At 37.8% G+C, this 20,525-nt stretch overlaps 1 protein-coding gene across 4 annotated transcripts in view; it reads left to right on the forward strand.

Moving 5' to 3' along the window:
• spag9b (sperm associated antigen 9b) overlaps positions 1-20,036 on the forward strand; it is a 99,696-nt gene extending 79,660 nt beyond the window's left edge. For 2 of the 4 annotated variants that reach the window (XM_081392783.1, XM_081392781.1), the window contains 11 exons: positions 16-210; positions 5,026-5,212; positions 9,581-9,703; positions 10,566-10,646; positions 10,734-10,801; positions 12,768-12,916; positions 14,054-14,225; positions 15,818-15,931; positions 16,626-16,802; positions 17,332-17,454; positions 18,793-20,036. In XM_081392783.1, coding sequence (XP_081248909.1) covers positions 16-210; positions 5,026-5,212; positions 9,581-9,703; positions 10,566-10,646; positions 10,734-10,801; positions 12,768-12,916; positions 14,054-14,225; positions 15,818-15,931; positions 16,626-16,802; positions 17,332-17,454; positions 18,793-18,908 — 1,505 coding nt within the window. In that variant the 3' untranslated portion in view covers positions 18,909-20,036. The remainder of the gene's footprint in view (positions 1-15; positions 211-5,025; positions 5,213-9,580; positions 9,704-10,565; positions 10,647-10,733; positions 10,802-12,767; positions 12,917-14,053; positions 14,226-15,817; positions 15,932-16,625; positions 16,803-17,331; positions 17,455-18,792) is intronic. The other 2 variants (XM_081392784.1, XM_081392782.1) reach the window with 1 other exon arrangement.
• Positions 20,037-20,525: the final 489 nt, after the last annotated feature.

Genomic DNA, 20,525 nt, shown 5'->3' on the forward strand with positions numbered 1-20,525 from the left:
GTGTGTGTTTGTCAGGTGCTCGTGAGACGGATTACCCCGTCGGAGAGGACCTGAGCGCTGATGGTGAGGGTGACGGAGCGTGTAAACTCAGCTGTGCAGACACCAGTGTGTCCACGGGCTCTGACGGGGGTCTGGAGGGCCTCACGGTCGTCGACTGCTCTACGGACGCACCCGTGGCCATCCCTCAAACCGTCTGCAACTCGAACTCCGGTAACTCGGCCTCCATCACGAAAACACACTTTTCCGTTCTTCGCTTAGGGGTTTAAAGAAGTTGGCAATACACTACCAGTCAAATGTTTTGGATTGGTAAGATTTTTAATGTTTTTTAAAAGAAGTGTCTTCTCCTCACCAAGGCTGCATTAATTTGATTAGAAATACAAAAAAATACAGTAATATTGTGAACTATTATTATAATGTAAATCAGCTGTTTTCTATGTGATTATATAGTAAAGTCAGTGTAATTTAATCCTGTGATCAAAGCTGAATTTTCAGCATCATTACTCCAGTCTTCAGTGTCACATGATTCTAATATGATGATTTAATGCTCAAGAAACATTACAAAAGATTATATTTCAAATAAATGCTGTTCTTTTGAATTTTCCATTCATTAAAGAATCCTGAAATAAATCCTCTAACTCTGGTAACGCAGCCTCCATCACAAAATCACAGTACTTTTCCATTTTTCTCTTAGGGGGCAAATGTTCCCTCTTATTTATTTTCTTGCCGAGCAAAACTTTTCTCCATTGGCCGGACATTTTTCGCCACCGAGCAAAAACATTCTTTATACCAGACATGTTCAGCGTACGTAAAAACAAACAAAAAAATGGTTTCGTCATGCAGTAACTTTTAACGTTAATGTGCCATTTCTATTTTAGTTGACCATTGATGTCATTTAGAGGTGTTGAATCATATTTTTGAAAACAAGCAAAAATTAAGAAGTCATTAAATGAAGCACAGTTTTTTTTTTTAACAGTGCTGTTAACTGTACCAGTTTTTACCAATAAATTCAAATAAAAAATCATTTTAAAAATCTCTTTCAGGACAGTTCAATTCTTTACAACTAATAGTGTTGAAAAAAAAATTAAGCACTTACACTGACATGGTTTGCGACAACTTGCGTTTTTTGTACTGTATAGTCAATTATTGGCAACAGGCAGCCTTAACCATCAACATTTTAAAAAAAGTATTGCTTATTATTATTATTATTATTATTTTATTTTTTAGAGGTTTTCAAACTTTTTAATGGCAAGGAATCCTAAAAAAATCCCCTTGTGGGATCATTTCTTTATTAGGCTTTATAATATAAATATAAAAACGAATTGAAGTATTTAAAATGATATAATATATCAGTTTAACCCTCTGATGGTCTTTATTTATGTCTACACTCTGGGTTTTTGGGGTCTCTAGAGACCCCAGACAATAACATTTAATTTTGTAACAAGATAATAGTTTTTTTTTTTTTACAAATGTAATTTTATTCTGTTTGTTAATGTTTTTACTCAACATTTGTGCAGTTTTTGGAGAATTTATGATATTTTTTAAATTTCTATAAATAAATAAATAAATATTTAAATAGCCTTTTTACAAAAAAACAGCATTTGATGTAAAATTCACTTTATAAAAGACCCAGATTTCTAACTTTCATTCATGGGGATAACATGGATGATTTTAAATGGTTTAATGTAACATTTTTGCCCATTTTTTGGAAAATGCAGTTTTAAAATAAAAAATAATAATTTTAACCACTAGATGGCTATAGAGCTCCAGTATATGCTATTTGCTATTAGACTACCTGAAAGATATCTTTTCACAAGTTGGATTCATATCTAAATATTATAAAATCACAATTATAACAAAAATAAAATATTTTTGTCAAAGTTTAGCATTTTTTTGTACCAAAAAAAAACTGTTTTTCAATAATGTTACATTATGATTAGAACCAAACCTGAACAAAATGTTACAAAGAGAAATGAGAGAAGTCTTAAGATGTTATCATTTATTTCAATCATTTATTTTTAATCTAATTCTAGATTCTAGACACACACAATTGTGTGTGTGTGTGTGTGTGTGTGTGTGTGTGTGTGTGTGTGTGTGTGTGTGTGTGTGTGTGTGTGTCTGAGAGATAAAGAGAGAGAGAGAGTGTGTGAGTACACATTGTCGATGTGCCAGTGTCACCACACCACTTTATATTTTATATTTGTAGTGGTACTGCATTTTGGATGATTTTATTTGACAAATTATAGCCTTACAAATGTGTCTGTGTGTGTATGCGTGTATGTGTGTGTGTGTGTGTGTGTGTGTGTGTGTTTGTGTGTGTTTACATTTTCAATGTGTCAGTGTCACCAATTTATTTTTGTGGTGGTACTGCATTTTGGATAATTTTATTTGACAAATTATAGCCTTACAAATGTTCCTGTGTGTGTGTGTGTGTGTGTGTGTGTGTGTGTGTGTGTGTGTGCGTGCGTGTGCGTGTGCGTGTGCGTGCGCGCGCGCGCGTGTGTGTGTGTGTGTGTGTGTGTGTGTGTGTGTGTGTGTGTGAGAGAGAGTGTGTGAGAGTACACATTGTCGGTGTCAGTGTCACCACTTTATATTTGTGTTGGATCTGCATTTTGGATGATTTTATTTGACAAATTATAGCCTTACAAGTGTGTGTGTGTGTGTGTGTGTGTGTGTGTGTGTGTGTGTGTGTGTGTGTGTGTGTGTGTGTGTGTGTTTGTGTGTGTGTGTGTGTGTGTGTGTGTGTGTGTGTATGTATGTGTGGACATGTTTTTCTACACCGGTGGGGACTTAAACCTGAATGCACACAGACTCATGGGGACTCGTGTCACAGTGGGGACCTAAATTGAGGTCCCCATGGGTACAAAAGCTTATAAATCGTACAGAATTAGTTTTTTTGAAAATGTAAAAATGCAGAATGTCTCCTGTGATGGGTAGGTTTAGGGGTAGGGGCAGTGTAAGGGGATAGAATATACAGTTTGTACAGTATAAAAACCATTACGTCTATGGAGAGTCCTCACAAAGATAGTAAACCAGACGTGTGTGTGTGTGTGTGTGTGTGTGTGTGTGTGTGTGTGTGTGTACACGCGTGTTGTGAGCAATATAATTTAAAACCATTAAGTCTATGGAGAGTCCTCACAAAGATAGTGAACCAGAGATGTGTGTGTGTGTGTGTGTGTGTGTGTGTGTGTGTGTGTGTGTGTGTGTTTACATTTTCAATGTGTCAGTGTCACCAATTTATTTTTGTGGTGGTACTGCATTTTGGATCATTTTATTTGACAAATTATAGCCTTCCAAATGTTCCTGTGTGTGTGTGTGTGTGTGTGTGTGTGTGTGTGTGTGTGTGTGTGTGTGTGTACACGCGTGTTGTGAGCAATATAATTTAGCATTGTGGATGTTTTTTGCATTGGTGGAAGTGTGCCACTTTATTTGTGCCATTTCTGTCGATGTGTTCTGCGTTGTTTCTGATTTTGATGATGAATTTTGTCTATTTTGATTGCGAAGACCACGAGTGTCACAATTTTTGTCACGCTAACATAAAAACAGATATCATTCCAATTTATTTATTTTTTTGTAGATCTAGAAAGTGTTAAGAGCCGTAGAAGGTTTCATACCATTTGGACAAAAGGGAACATTTTTTTTAATTTGAGTAAAAGTCATTTGGGGTCCCAAAAGACCCCATAAACCATCAGAGGGTTAAATGCTTCAATTTGTTTTACCCTTATATTATTTTAAAATGAAAACAAACTGAAGCATTTAAATACATCTAATAGCTAAATATTTTCAAGAAAAGTGAATATGTGAACTCTTTTATAATCATCTAAACATCTAAGTCTTCTTTAAAACATGATGAAGTTTTATTTTACATGTCTTTGCGTTTCGCTGTATTTGGTCCACAATCATGAGAGTGTTTTTTTTTACCGCGACTGGTACGGCATCATTCGCTTTCTATGAAACCTGTAAACAGCATTCACCGGTTCTAGCTCTTTAGCGACTCTAACTCTATAGTGGTTGACCAGAGCACTGCAATATTGCTCATTTAAACTACAATCAAATAGATTTACCCACACATTTCGTGTCTGACGTCTGCGCGAAATTTTTGCTTAGTAGGGAACATTGCTTAGGGGGGATAAAGAAGCTGGTAATACCATTGAAGTGATATACTGTTAGCGAACATCCAAACGCCATTTAGACGAACTTGTAAATATGTGCTGTGCACTTTCCTCTCAATAACAAAAAAAACACAACAAAAATGAGAAAACAGCAGTTCAGAAAGCATCTGTTCATAGAGATGTGGATGTTTGCAGCAGCTCTATGATTCAGACTCCAGTCTCGTCATGCTTATTCACACAGCACTTTATGCAGTAGATTGCTTTAAAGCAGCAGCTTTACAGGATTAAACATGAAAAATAAGTGTCGCCATTGCTTTTAATTAGAATTAAAGCTTCAGTTTGTACTATAAAGTTTCTTTCCAGTGTGTTTATGTTTTTACTCGCGTCTGAACTGAAGAAATGAACCGGAGAAGATTTACACCTTAAAGAAGGCGGAGCCTCAGAGCCACGCCCACTGGTTATGTCATCACCACACTGACCAATGGTAGTACAGAGGTGTTTCCAGTCAGAACACTGCAAAGTTCACTAAAGCAAGCTGTTTCAAACTCCCAAAACGAACGTTAGTTCGACATGACGTCACACCAGTTTGTTCATCTATTTCACTTAAAGTGAATTGGGGCCTGAAAGAAATTGCAAAAGAAATCATAAATACACACTTTTTTGCTCACCAGCCACTGTAGCTTGTGGTTTTCCAAAGCCACTCAGCATTTTCACTGGCCACAATTTTAGCTGATACCATGGGGGAAAACTGCCATATAGATATTTTTAATATTATCTCATGATTTGGCAGGAATGTTAGGTTACTGTCACTTTAAGACTTGACGCAGGGATCCAATATACTGATACACATGCGTTTTCTTTCTCAACTGTCTACGTTCACTTATAATATAACTGAGTGTGTTTATGTGTCTCTCAGCAGAAGAGGTTTTGGGCCAGCGCAGGCCGGACGCAGTGACGTCAGCAGAAGAAGCTCTGGAGGCCACAGAGAGCAGCACTAGCACGCCTGTAGACGAGAGCCAGACCGGCATCTACACCGAACACGTGTTCACCGACCCGCTGGGAGTGCAGAACAGCAGAGACACGCCGTCCAACTACACACAGAGGTCATAAAGAGCACTTCATGTCTCTGTCTCGATCAGTGTTGGGGGAAACTCATTACAGGCCAAGTTTTATTTATAGAGCACAAGTTTAAAGGGGTGGTTGATTATGATTTGACTTTTCTAACTTTAGTGAGTGTGTAATGTTGCTGTTTGAGCATAAACAACATCTGCAAAGTTACAACGCTCAAAGCTCAGAGCAAAGGGAGATATTTGCTTTTAAAGAAATCGCTTTTTAAGGACTACAACAAACGGCTGGTAGAGACTACACCACATTCCTCCCGGGTTAGTGACATCACCAACCCTAGAATTTACATAAACCCCGCCCCCTGAACACGATTTATAGATTATCATGGCAGAATATGCTAATCAATGACTAGAAGATAACTACACATCAGCTTCATAAATTCATCAACTAACCATTCAGAAATGTTTTCTACATGTTGTCACTTCTTCTTGAGTCTCTCCATCTTTGTCTGACTCCAGTTTGAACATAAAAGGCTAAAAGTTCTTGACATTTTCAGGACACAAGCTCTTGAAGCTCCGCCCCCTATTTGCATTTAAAGGGACAGACACAAAAACAATGCGTTTTTTGAGCTAAAACTTCACATACACACTCAGAGACTTATTTTACAGACAGACATCAGAGACTTATTTTACAGACTACCTCTACCTCTACTGTCAGGGGTGCAAACAGCGCGCTTTTCGGCGCCTCCCGCTTTTTTCACGTCAGTTTGGGTGACTTCTGTGAATCGTGCAGATCCGAAGAGTTTTTTTTTTAAGGGGGGTGGGGGGTGGGGGGGGGTGGTTTGAGAGGGTCTGATTATAATTTAACCAACAGTAATTCTGGATTGCGTCCACCAACAAGTAAATAGGAAATAAGCGAATCAGAACACTGCGCGCCAAACCAGCAGTATGTGCGCAAGCGTGAACCACTAGTGTTTCTGTCTCACTCTGGATCTGCCACTGCATCACATTTCTCTCTGCGTGGCGTGGAGTGTCCGTTTTAATGTCGGCTCTCATGTTAACTGGTTAGAGCTTGTGTTAGAGCACAATGCCTGCGTGACACACACACTTCTCGAGCCGCGCCGAAACCGCGTGCTAGAAATAGAACCGCAACCAACGCCTATTTTTCACGCGACACGCAAGAGTGTTGGAAGCTTTCAGACAAAATAGAAGGCGCAAATACATTTTAATAAATTACATTTTGATGCTTAAAAGTCTCTCGGTTTTGACAAATGCATATATAATTGTAATTTAAAAAATAGGCCTAATTATCGATTTTCAAATATTGCCCCTGTCAATAGGCCTACAGAACGAAATATTCTGTAGCCTATTTTGCCGTCAATACTGCCGACATTGTCTTTGCTGTATCAGGCTATATATTCTGATATTGTTTAACATCCAAATGTAGATGGTCTGTCGGCGCACAGAGCCACGCAGTCGCAGACAGCACGTGAAGTTCGTGAACACTGAATTCCCTTTTCTTTCTTATCTATTTGTGTTTGAACAGACATGTGCACGAAAAAAATAAGCCAGTGTCCGTCTCAACGAGTTTCCCCGTAAACGCAGTCAAAATAAAACGGATGCGTGTCATTACCGGTATTAGATACGTGCATTCGTCTTAAAGGGACAGCACCCAATATACCTGCAGCTGTTTGTGTCACCAAAGTTAATCAAACAACAAAAGAGAAAGAGAAAAATCACGTTTTGTCAAAAGATAAACTGTATTAATACTTAATACAGTTAATTCACCTGAAAAACATAAAGCACTGCTTTATTTCTCGTGTATTTGTGTTTTATTGTATTTATATTTGTATTTTGTTTATTAGTTTCTATGCAGATGCACTAGGCCTACCCTACACAATTACCCCAATCATCCTAGAATTATTAATTCTTTACAAAAAGAGCTATTCAAATCATCAGGTGAAATTGTTTTCAGGAAGTAGGAGTAAAGCAAGAAGAAGAAGTGCAAGATAGTTTTTCTAAATTTCATTTGACTCTATGTGCCTATAGGGGTGGGTTGGGGATGGTGGCAATGTAGTATCTGGATATTTGCCGCGGGACGAGGGCTTCGATTACCTCTCTCTTTTTTGACCATACATGTGTTTGCACCCCTGTACTGTACTCTACTGTACTCTACCTCTACTGTACTCTACCTCTACTGTACAGGAGTAAATATGCATTTCCTTCAGCATGAGGCTTGTACATTTCACTTTTGGTGTGAAAGGACCTTAACATTTTTTTTTGTTGTTATTAAAAAATAAATGTAACAAAGGTAACGCATAAGAGTAATGCAATTAGGGCTGTTTTCGACTAAGGATTTTCATAGTCGAATCTGATTCGTTAGATTTTGCCGTAGTCGACTGATAGTCGAACCTTTTTTTTTTTTTTTTTTTTTTTTTTTAGATATCAGCTAGATTTTTTCCATTTCAAACAAAAGAGCTAAAAAAACTAAAAGAAAAACATGGTGTGTAACAAATACCTTTTATTCATTTAAAGCCAGATATCACACCAAAACATATCACACATATATCATAACATTTCATAAACATGAGGAGCAATATGAGAGAGAAATTTGGTGATCGTTGTTTAGGTACATTAAACCACGTAAAGCTTTTTCACGCCCATGAGAACCGTGTGGAGTCAACTCACAGCCGCTCCGCTGCCCTGCTGAAAATGTGAAGCAGAAACGCTTAATATCAGATAACGTCCATAATAATTGGACTCTGGGTTCGATTTTTTGACCATTTTCAGTGGTTATGAGGAGCAATATGAGAGGGAAATTTGGTAATCATTGTTTAGGTACATTAAACCACGTAAAGCTTTTTTCACGTTAGGACTTATAAAGCCCATGAGAACCGTGTGGAGTCAACCCACAGCCGCTCCGCAGCCCTGCTGAAAATGTGAAGCAGATTTTTGAATACATTTTTATTTATTTACATAAGTAAGCTACAGGACATCGTCTTTCAAAACATGACCTGCGCGAAAGCGAAAAAAAAAAATTTGTACCCAGCCCTTCTGAAAATGCGAATGCGTCTCTGTCCCCAGCACATTTCAAACCAAACTGACGCCCATGTATTCGACTATGAGGTTCATAGTCGAATCAGACCTCTCCGAATCGAATTGTCGAATCCTCGACTATTAGAAGTCAGCTCTAAATGCAATGCATTACTTTTCATAATCAGTTACTAAGTAACGCAATTAGTTACTTTTTTGGGGGAGTAACGCAACATTGTAATGCATTACATTTAAAGGGGTCATATAATGTCATTTTTGTACAAGCTAATATGATTCTTTAGGGTCTAAATTAAAAGTTTGTAATATACTTTAATTAAACATTCTCATTAGTATTGTAAGAAAACACTAATTTTAAAGCTGTTTCAAAAACAGCTCTGTGTTCAGCACGCCGTTTCAGTGCACGTGTCTTTAAATGATAATGAGCTTTGCTCGCCCCGCCCCTCTGTTCTGTGCGTACCGTACACCGTTTGTAACACAATAACACAATAACCATAACGCGTTGTTTATTATAAACATGGGATTATGAATTATATTGAGAACGTCATACATAGAAAACATGCCATAATGTACCCTGAGTGTAAAAATAGCCGCATTCATCGTGAAGCAAGCGATTTGCAAAGATTAATATAAAGATTAATATAAAGGTTAATAAAACGTTACACTCAACTCACTTCTTCTGGAGGTGCAGCAGGAACACGAATAGTTGATACCGATCCTTTTTTCAGGAGCAGCTTCTTAGCAAAACCAGCTTTACTGACCCTCGTTTGTAAAGCAGTCTGGTGAAATGATTCGCGCAAACATGAAAGCATTGACGTTGATCGTGGGGAATATTCCCTTCGAAAACAAACTCAGCCACTGCGTCTTCAGCGGTTCGGATTCAGGAACATTAACATGATGCTGTGTTCGTTATTACACCCAAGAACAGAACACCACAATCGCTTAGACGCCATTCTACTCAGTGCTCCAGCTATCAGCAATGAACGCGCCGGTTGGCGCGGGCTGTGATTGGCAGCTCGCTCACGACGGCGCGAGGGCGGGTCTGTGTTGAAACGCTGCTGTCAATCAACCATTGTGGGAGGGGCGTCGATTTTGTGACGTCACAAAATCGAACAGCTTGATTCAGGAGAGGGGGAAACATATAAGAAGATTTAAAAAAAACACTGGATGGATTTTTATCATTTTATGATGGTTGTGTACAGGCACTGCCAACACACATTTCAGTACAATCAACTTGTAAAAGTGCATGTACCATTATATGACCCCTTTAAAAGTAACTTTCCCAAACACTGGTCTCTATCAGATATTACTGAGGCGTATTGAGATGTCTGTGAGTGTAACGCTCTGGTTCTGCAGGGAGTGTGACCTGGTGAAGGATGGCGTCAGCTCGATGCCTGAGGAACAGGATCTCATGAGAGAAGAAGCCAGTAAGATGAGCAGCGTTCTGCCTACGATGTGGCTCGGCGCTCAGAACGGCTGGTGAGTCCCACAAACCCTCACTCGGCAGGGCTTCTCACACTCGAAGTAGTCAAGTTTATTTATATAGCACATTTAAAAACAGCCAAACAGTGGATACCGAAGTTTAGACTGTCTTTGGTTCACTGCAGTTTTAAGGAGGAAATACTCAGCAATGGTGTCAACTTATGAATTTACACATGGTTTGTCTTAAAGCAGATTAAAAACACCACATAGACACATAAACAACATTAAAAGCTGGATTTACACCACAGGGGGACTTTAATGTAAAATAACCTTTTTGTTTTTAACTAGGCAAAACAATACAGATAAATACACAAAAAAACATGATTTTTATATATATATATATACACACACACACACACACACACACACACACACACACACACACACAATATTAGTAATGTCTTATTTTTCTGCTTTGTTTTTATTTAGTACTACTAATAGTATTATTATTATTGTATTGCCTTATTGATGTACAAGCTCAACTTTTTTGCCATATTGTACAGCCATAAAAACAAGAATAGCAAATCACAATCGTGGTTTATATCAGAAAACTCCTGCAATTGTTTAGCCCTATTAAGGGTCCCTAAAAATATTAAGATTAATGGTAGATAAATATGCTTTTTTTTTTTCAATTACTCTTAATTTCTGCCTAAAATATTTAATCGGTTAGTTATAGGTTATGGCTCTTATGCAAATAAAACTTACTCTCAAGCTCAGTTCAAAAAATCGTTCTGAATGATTCCTCAGTGAATCAAGTGATTTTTAAATACCCTTATCCAGTAAAAGCAATCAGCTGGGAAGGTCATGGAAGTGCATTGAGCGAGAGCAGAGATGTATTGAGTGTTTTCTGCTGTTTCAGCGTGTACGTTCACTCATCTGTAGCGCAGTGGAGGAAGTGCCTTCACTCCATCAAGCTGAAGGATTCGGTCCTGGGGATTGTGTAAGGAAACCGTCATCATCTGGATTCATTTACATGGTTATAAACTCTAGATGCATTATTATTTCTGTCTGGTTTCCCTCTGTGAAGTCACGTGAAAGGACGTGTTCTGGTGGCCTTGGCTGATGGCACGCTTGCAATCTTCCACAGAGGTGTTGGTAAGACTACTTTTTTAACATAAAACTAATTCAGATTTGAATTACCATCAGTAAAACATTAACATTTGCTTTCACTCATAGTACATGTACAGTTGTGGCCAAAAGTGATGATGTCCGGAGGAGGTGACCCTAAAAGTTTGATAAAACGTCAAAATATGAGGAAGAAAAAATCTAAATATAAGAGAAGAACAAAATTATTTGTGTATTGTTCAGCACTTTGGTCAGCCTTGTTTGCTGTTTTTAAATGTGCTATATAAATAAATACAAACTTGAACTTGAAACTTGAAACTTATTTGTCAAAAAATGCATGTTTTGGCATCTTACCATGCAATAAAATGCATAGAAAAGCAGAAAGCTCACAGGAAAAACATACACTTGACTACAACATAATCAGTTATTAATAGGGGTGCGGGGAGAAAATCGATTCATATATGAATCACGATTCAATCTTCTACAGATTCGCATCGATTCACAAATTTCAAAAATCGATTTTTTAAAGTGTTTCTTTAACTTCGCAGGACTACTTAAAGTTACTTACAGTTATTGACGTTAATCACAATAAGCCGCGAACAAGGACTCGCACAGATGAAGTGTCCTATTGTTTGTAATTTGCTTCTTTATTCCTATTTTAATATGAAAAATAAAATAAACTTGCCTTGCTTTATTACAGAAGACTGTGTATAATGTTTGCAGTCAGCTTAAAGGGCTTTTATTTTACAATACTGGGTTGACTAAATGGGAAGAAAAATGTAATTTTAATTTTCACATTTAAGGCGAGACACTACAGGTGAATAGGGTAAAATGTTTAACTAGCAGATATCACCATGACACTTTCCCAGTTGATTACCTACATTAAGATGAGAAAAAAATGTATTACAAGTTTTCTGTAATTTAATGCTTAAATATGCAAATTAGGCAATATCTAATTAAATATGTGCTAATTTGCATATATATTAAAAAAAAAACAAAAAAAAAACGAAATCTGAGTATTGGATAAAGCCGGGTTACAAATATTTTTTTCATTGTGTTCACATATTAGATGGGAAAAAAAATCTACTTTTGTTATCCTGTAAATCAGAATATACTGTCAATAGCCTTTAAAAAATGATTTTCGCCATGTTTTTTGGAATAAAATGTTATATAAATCAGGCTAGGAATAATATATTTGCAAATCCCGCTGTAAATGTCTTCATAATATAACTAGGTACAAGACTGGAAAGTTTGGTGTGTATCGGTGCTACTGAAGTGGAGATTTCAGACTTGGAGAATGAGAGAAAAGTCATTTTGAGAAAACGGGCTTTAAAGATTTATCATCAGCCAATGACATTGCGTTTTCAGCCCTTTTACTTTCACGATTGGTTGCTGATAAAAAGGAAATGACCATATTTGGATCCAACAGCATTGTACAGGAGAGAGAGAGCTTTCTAACGGTGTGTGTGATGACGGAGCAGCATGTTGATTAAGAACGCCAACTTTTGTTGAATTTAGGAGGAATCTGACATGTTATTGAAGACAAATATCCAAAAATCTCAAAATTGACCAGTAAAAGAAAAACGATGTTTTTGCCTGCCGTGTCTCGCCTTGATACTGTACGATTTTTTTTCTTCTTCTAGACCTGTTAAAATGTCTACCGTAGTCAAATAAGAAAAAGTAACACAAAACAGTAAACTACACACTCAAACATATGCACATATCGAATCTAAATTTGATTCAAAATCGAGAATCGATTTGACCTCAAGAATTTATATTTGAATCGAATTGTGAGGTACCAAAAGATTCCCACCCCTAGTTATTAATATTTATGTGTTTCCAATTTCTGGCCAAAAATGATGTCGCGCAATTTGACATGTTTCATTGCGTTATCATCACAATAAAGCAAATGATTCCATGCACGACTTCTAAATCTTCAATAATCTTTAGAAATATTTAAAGAAATGCTCTTTAATGATGGACATTTGTGTCACAGATGGCCAGTGGGATCTGACCAACTATCACCTGCTGGATCTGGGCCGTCCGCATCACTCGATCCGCTGTATGACTGTAGTGCACGACAAGGTCTGGTGTGGATACAGGAACAAGATCTTTGTGGTTCAGCCTAAAGCCATGAAGATTGAGGTATGACTTCTCTATGGCATCTCTGGCACTGAACGCATCTCTGAGGATTCTGTAAGAAATTAATACTAGTATTCAGCAAGAATGCATTAAACTTATCAAAAGAATCATCAGCATAACTGTGTTCAACACTGATAATCATCATAAATGTTTCTTGATCATCAAATCATCAGTAATGATGCTGAAAATTCAGCTTTGATCACTGGAATAAATTACACTTTACCATATATTCACATTAGAAAACAGCTGATTTACATTATAATAATATTTACCTGTATTTTTTTATTAAATAAATGCAGCTTCAGTGAGCAGGAGAAGCTTTTTTTTTTTAAGCATAAAAAAATCTTACCGACTCAAACTTTTATTATTATTGTTAAAGCATGTTTTTTTAAACACTATATTATTATGTTTCAAAATGAGAATGTTTTATGACTTGTTTTTCATGTTTGTGGCGTACGATTCAAAACGCAAATTATAAAACGTTTCCAACTGGATGAGCTACATGTGAAGCCTGGGTAAAATATCAATTAGGTGTCGAATTCATATCTATTAATCCAGTTCAAGTCGGCATGAAATAAGTTGTGCTGGTCTTTTCTCCTCTATTGTGTCGTATATCCGAGTGAAACGCTTCTGGAACAAGAACAAATGTGGGCGGGGCTTGATTGTGTCTGTGGGGAATTGATTGGATGGTTGTGGTTTGCTATTGGCTGATCTCATGTGAGTGACAGGTTATAGCCCCGCCCTCATCATCAGAGAAGAGAAGAGATGCTGAAAGAGGAACTGAGTCAAGATTATTAAAACAATAATGATGTGCTCACATAAATAATTTATAATAAACACTGCAAAAAAAAAAAAAGAATGATCAGTTTTGATTTCATGGTGACTCTAATGGACTAGAGCGACTATAATGAACTATATTAATTGGAAGAAGAATTGTTTGTAATTTTTCATATTTTTTTAATTATTACTTTTCAGTGGCTTTTCTCATACTACAGTGTTTGAGGGCGGGGCAAAGAAACTCTGTTCAGCCAATCAAGACCACAGGCTGGCATAATGCTAATTAGTTATACACACCAGCCATGAAAACCCTTGCATGTGATTAAATCAGCGTAACACAATTATTTCTTCCCTAATGAACAGAAGTCGTTCGATGCGCATCCGCGTAAGGAGAGTCAGGTGAGGCAGCTGGCCTGGGACGGGGACGGCATCTGGGTGTCTATACGCCTGGACTCGACCCTCAGACTGTTCCACGCACACACACACCAGCATCTGCAGGACGTCGACATCGAGCCCTACGTCAGCAAGATGCTGGGTGAGGCTCCATTATTAAACCATTAAAGAGAGATCGTTCACACGAAAATGAAAACTCACACTCATGTCGTTCCAAACCCATAAGACTTCAGAACACGAATGAAGAGATTTTTAGCCCTTGTGTGACTTTATGGACATTTTAGTCTTTTTCTGCTTTGTTTTTTATTCATTTTGCCTGTTAATTCAATTCAATTCACATGTATTTGTATAGCGCTTTTCACAAGAATCCATATGATTCCACATTATAATTTAGAGTGATCTATTAATGCCAGCTGCATAAAATTGGGCACTGGTGTGTATTTCTATTGGAATTTTTACTATTTCACCCCATTTACTCTAATAAATCTTTTTGCTCTAGTAACACAAAATAGTTCCAGTCGGGATCTTGAAAATGTCCCCATTGAAACCCATTAAAACTGCAATCTTTTTAACCCCAGGGCCATTTAACTATAAATCTTTTCATTCTTTTGGCAAGGCTTCAAAATAAAAATGTCACTATTTTTTTTACCAGATGGTGCCATTTTCTCAGGTTTGGCCTATAAAGCTAAAACTCACTTTATTCCTGTTTTCTGCTTCTGCATATTAAAGAGCCAGTTGGATAAATTATGCAGCTATAAATATAGTGTGTGTGTGTGTGTGTGTGTGTGTGTGTGTGTGTGTGTGTGTGTGTGTGTGTGTGTGTGTGTGTGTGTGTCATGTCAAGTCATCTTCATTTATACATCGCTTTTAACAATATAGATTGTTCCAAAGCAGCTTTACATTGATAATAGGAAATTTAAGTAAAGTGTTTTGGCTTTATAGCAGCTCTAGAATAAAGTTATTGTCCAGCTAAAGTTAGTTTGATTGATTTACTTCCGTCGCAACGATCATTAGTTATTAACTTAGGGGCCGCTAACACGACACCGTTCTAACAGAAAACTCTTCAGTTCTTTCTGCACAAACTTCAAAAACGTGAACCAGTGAGAATGCCGATGGCGTGCACATGCGTATTACGAGTTCAGTCTTTAGGTATGTGCGTTTGAATATATGTGTGCAGGCGTGTAGTCCTTCCCTACAAACCAACCCTAAACAAACTACTTGTCTGGCCTTAAAATTAATAATACAGAATTGTTATCGCTTCCACGTGTCCACGCAAACCGGAATTATCCCGACAACGCTTTATCTGTAGAGAGGTAAAGGGAGGGGAGGGAGGCCTTCACAGGGATGTGTGTGTGTGTGTGTGTGTGTGTGTGTGTGTGTGTGTGTGTGTGTGTGTGCACGTGTGTGTGCACGTGTGTGTGTGTGTGTGTGTGTGTGCGTTCTTCAACAATAATCTGCCTAGTGTCTGCCTAGTGTCTGTGCTCCCAAGCTTCACATATATTTATTTATTTATTTATTTATTTATTTTTATTTTTTGACTGTCTTTATGGGCCTATGTGTAACTTTTTTTAATTGACGCACAAGGGTTAAATTGTTCACCTAAATCTCTGATGCTTCAAATCATGGGTTTGGAACGACATGAGGGTGAGTAAATGATGAGAGAATTTTCATTTTTGGGTGAACTATCTCTATCTATTCATGCCTTTGAAATGACTGATGTTACATGTGTCACAGGCACCGGGAAACTGGGCTTCTCTTTCGTGAGAATCACGGCGCTGACGGTTTCCTGCAATCGCCTGTGGGTCGGTACCGGAAACGGCGTCATCATCTCCATCCCTCTCTCAGAGAGTGAGTGCGTCAGTTAATCGTGTCATCCACTGTAACACACAGTCACACCACAGTTTATTCAGACAACATCTCTCACATTATCAGTTTATTCGCTATAGTTTAGAAAATGGTAATGAAATATGAGCAGAACTCAGTTGATATTTGACTGGTTTTGTCCGTCCTTCTGTTAGACTGTCTCACACATGAATTATGTTGAATATCTGTCAGCTGTTAAATTTAACTACACAATTAGATAATACCAGTTTAGCTCAACCAATCACCAAGCAATGCTTCATTGTGTTCAGTCTGTGTGTAAAAAGAGCATTAGCAATTAAAGAGAAAACACACTTCAGCAAAACATGATCAGCTCAAAGTGTCTGGATAATTTTTGGTCCCAAATTTGTATTAATTTTACACTGTATGAAGAATTTTTGGGTATAATATGTCACTTTATTCTGCTCTCCTCACTTCCAGAAATTAAGTGTCCTGCACACACTAGTGAAACAATATCAAAAATTATATCTGGTGTCTGAATAATGTTTGGTTTGACTGTACATGTCAACTTATTCTACTAACCCGAAACCTAACTAATACTCTAATGTGAGTTAGTTGTATTATAGTTAATAGAACGTCTAAAGTGGACAATTGAAATAAAGTGCAACCTCAGGGGCCAAACGTTTGACATTTTAACAAGTGTTTTTTATTCTAACAACAGGAAGTAAAGAGACATCAGCATCGTCGAATCGTCCAGGCGGTGCGATCCGAGTCTACGGAGACGAGAGCAGTGATAAAGTCACGGCGGGCACGTTTGTGCCCTTCTGCTCGATGGCACACGCACAACTGTGTTTCCACGGGCACAGAGACGCCGTCAAGTTCTTCACCGCAGTGCCAGGTACAGTAATTCACCAAACAATAGCCAAAGGTGGTTAATTTAACGGTAACAAGGTTCATTAGTTAAAGGTGCAGTGTGTAAGTTTTAGCAGCATCTAGTGGTGAGGTTGCGAACTGCACCCAACTGAAGTTACGGTGGCCGACAGGAAGTGATGTCGTCGTCTGAGACAGCAGAAAGTAGCCGGTTAAAGCAATAATCTCAGTGTTATATATGCATTAAATAGTCTCTGTAAAAAGAAGATCGGCTCTGTGCCGAAGATGGATTTTGCTGATACTGATTTCATCTGATCGGTAACGGCACTATAGTGTAATTAACGGATTACATCTTAGAATATTAAATAAATAAAGATAAAGCATAAATTTAATAAAGTTAGAAAACAAATTGAGACAGAAATGAAAGAAAACAAAGCAGTTTTACTATATCAAATCTAAATTTGATTCAGAATCAAGAATCATAACTCCTAGAATCGAGTCACGTGACTCCAGTCGATGGCCGCCTCTAGTAAAGTGATGTTTTGGCTGTTTTGCAGGTCAGGTGGTTTCGTCGACAGGCTCGGGTGTCGAGGCGAGCGCTGACGAGTCTCCCACGCCGGATCTGATCAGATCTGTGCTGGTCATGAGCGGAGGAGAGGGATACATCGACTTCAGGATGGGTGAGGCGCATTACTGATGATCATCAGATTCACCGTTCCATTTCCATTCACAAGCTTGTGATCTGATTCAGTTCCGATATGGATATATATATTTGGATATATACAGGGTTTGAAACTAACTTTTTCACTCACCAGTCAATTTGGCTACTTATTTTTTAAGTTACCGGCAATTCAAAACTTCTACTGGCAAAAAAATAAAAGAAATTAACCAGATTAACTACGTCACATCTTATATATATGTACATGTATATAACATGACATTATTGTTCTCAATTTTTATTGACGGTTTATTTGCTGCTGTAACTAGTAGTGAAGAGGAAGAGATGATCGGTTCATCTGAGGCGTTACAGCTGTCATTTATTGACAAAATTTCGTAATAAAATAAGAATGTGAAAACACAAAGATTATTGAATGACAGGCACTACAAACCATGTTCATTCATCAACTGAAAACAGCACTAAGAAGATCCCAAGAAGCTCATTGTAGTCTCTACCAGCCGTTTGTTGTAGTCCTTAAAAAGAGATTTGAAATCATAATCAACCACCCCCTTTTTTTGGTATTTAAAGAGGTGGGTGATTATGATTTGACTTTTCTAGCTTTAGTTTGTGTGTAATGTTGCTGTTTGAGCATAAACAACATCTGCAAAGTTACACCGCTCAAAGTTCAGAGCAAAGGGAGATATTTGCTATTAAAGAAATCGCTTTTTAAGGACTACAACAAACGGCTGGTAGAGACTACACCACATTCCTCCCGGGTTAGTGACATCACCAACCCTAGAATTTACATAAACCCCGCCCCCTGAACACGATTTATAGATTATCATGACAGAATATGCTAATCATTGACTAGAAGATAACTACACATCAGCTTCATAAATTCATCAACTAACCATTCAGAAATGTCCTGTTGCTTCTACATGTTGTCACTTCTTCTTGAGTCTCTCCATCTTTGTCTGACTCCGGTTTGAACATAAAAGGCTAAAAGTTTTTGAAATTTTCGAATGAGCTCTTGAAGCTCCGCCCCCTGTGCCAGGAGTAGCAGCTCATTTGCATTTAAAGGGACACACAGAAAAACAATGCGTTTTTGCTCACCCTCAAAAAGTGACAATTTTAACATGCTATATAAAAATATCTGTTGGGTATTTTGAGCTGAAACTTCACACACACACTCTGGGGACATCAGAGACTTTTACATCTTGTGGAAAGGGTATTATACCACTCCTTTAACAATCAACATCAGAGAAACTTATATTTTAACCCCAGGCCTGCTGATGATATTACTGGGAATGAAAGCCTGATTACTCACACTTTTCCTCTCTCCGTGTCTTTCAAATCGTAGGGGATGAAGGAGACACAGAAAATCTGGATGAACCCACACTGAAACTACAGCCCTTTCTGGCCAAAGCTGAGCGCAGTCACCTGATCGTGTGGCAGGTCATGGCCAATGAGGAGTGACGTCACCTGATCATGTGACCGGTCATGGCCAATGAGGAGTGAACCTTTCTCACTCAGTTCTGCTTTATTTAAGATGTTTCAAGCATTGGCTTATAGTATTTCTCTCATGCAAATCATGATAATCGGCGATTCTGTGTGTTTTCTGGGGCGAAAGCACAACAGACCACAATGCACTGCATCTTGAGGTTTCGTGTTGGGTGTAAACGGTTTTGTTTGTGGGAAGAAAAGGCTTCACAGATTTAAAGCACTATGAGCGCTAAAGCAATATCCTCATATGAATGTCACCAAAGGACACAGTAAAGTTGATTTTATAGCCCATTAATGGACAAATAAGCATTTTCTCACTGCGATCATGTCAGAAACTTTACGTTGTGCTCGTCCGCCGTCTTTTTTAACACTAGAGCAGTTTTTGCAGGAAAGCGATGTGTAGATAAACGAGCAGAGACAAAGGCATATTTTTATGAGACTTTTGTACGCGTCTTTTAGGCTGTAATCTGCTGACGCCGCGCCGCCGTTCTGCTGGGTTTGCAGTCGCTCGTCCTCGCGAGATAGCCATTGCAGTATTTATTTCTACGAACAAGCATTTGCAGTTCAGAATGTAACTCTGTACATTGAATATAAATATATAAAAGACAAATATGTATATGAAACGTAGACTGCTTGATTTTCATTCTTTTTTTACACATGATTGATGATGTAAATCAGGCGGATTGATCGAGAGTGGATGGATCAATCTTTACCGGCTAGAGAAATGTACCTTCAATGATCTATGCACTATTTTTTTAAGGACAGCAGGGGTGCGCATGTGTGTGTGTGTGTGTGTGTGTGTGTGTTTGCGCAACAGGTAGAGTGAACCGTCCCATGATGACATCAGCGTTACCCCGTGTCCCTTTAATACGTCCATCCTTCTCATCTTAGCCTTAATCTATTAAACTGACATTTTTGGGGAACTTGCTGTGTTTTACTGTTATTATTATTATTATTATGTGCAATTTACAGGATGATTTATAGATGCACATAAAATGTAGATCAAGATTGTCCTTTACTGAGAAGAAACCATAAAGCAATTCATGAATAAAGGAAAGCAAACATCAAGTAAATCATTACATTAAATTGTTGTTCATTGCATCTAATGGCCCATAATTCACTGCACAACATGCCAAAAAATATATCAAAAAAAAATTTGACACTTAATGTCTGGATTTCATTGCATTAGAAAAGAAAAATAAGTCTAGCATTCTTGGCTCAATTCTAAAGAGCCATATTTGTGCTAGAATGTTTGTTTTGTTAAGGTTCGTTAATAGAATTAATGTTTGTCATTTCGGTTCTGGAAACAAAGCCAGTTGAGTTATGGATGAACCTGTTGAGTGAATAACACTTGCTTGATGACGTAACTCGCAGAAAGACCCAAACATGTCTCAGAAAAGTGAACGCCTGTTGGTTTGATCTTTCGTTATGCGATGCAATAAATATGCAGACATTCGCCGATTAGATTCCACGGCGCATTAAAACAGCTGTTTTTTATTACAAGTTTTCTGAAGTGTTGTTTAAATATGCAAATGAAGCATTATCTAATTAAATATGCACTTCATTGTATACATTTCCAGAAGTGAAATC

This window comes from Scardinius erythrophthalmus, assembly GCF_964197995.2.
Source record: "Scardinius erythrophthalmus genome assembly, chromosome: 18".
Taxonomy (NCBI): domain Eukaryota; kingdom Metazoa; phylum Chordata; class Actinopteri; order Cypriniformes; family Leuciscidae; genus Scardinius; species Scardinius erythrophthalmus.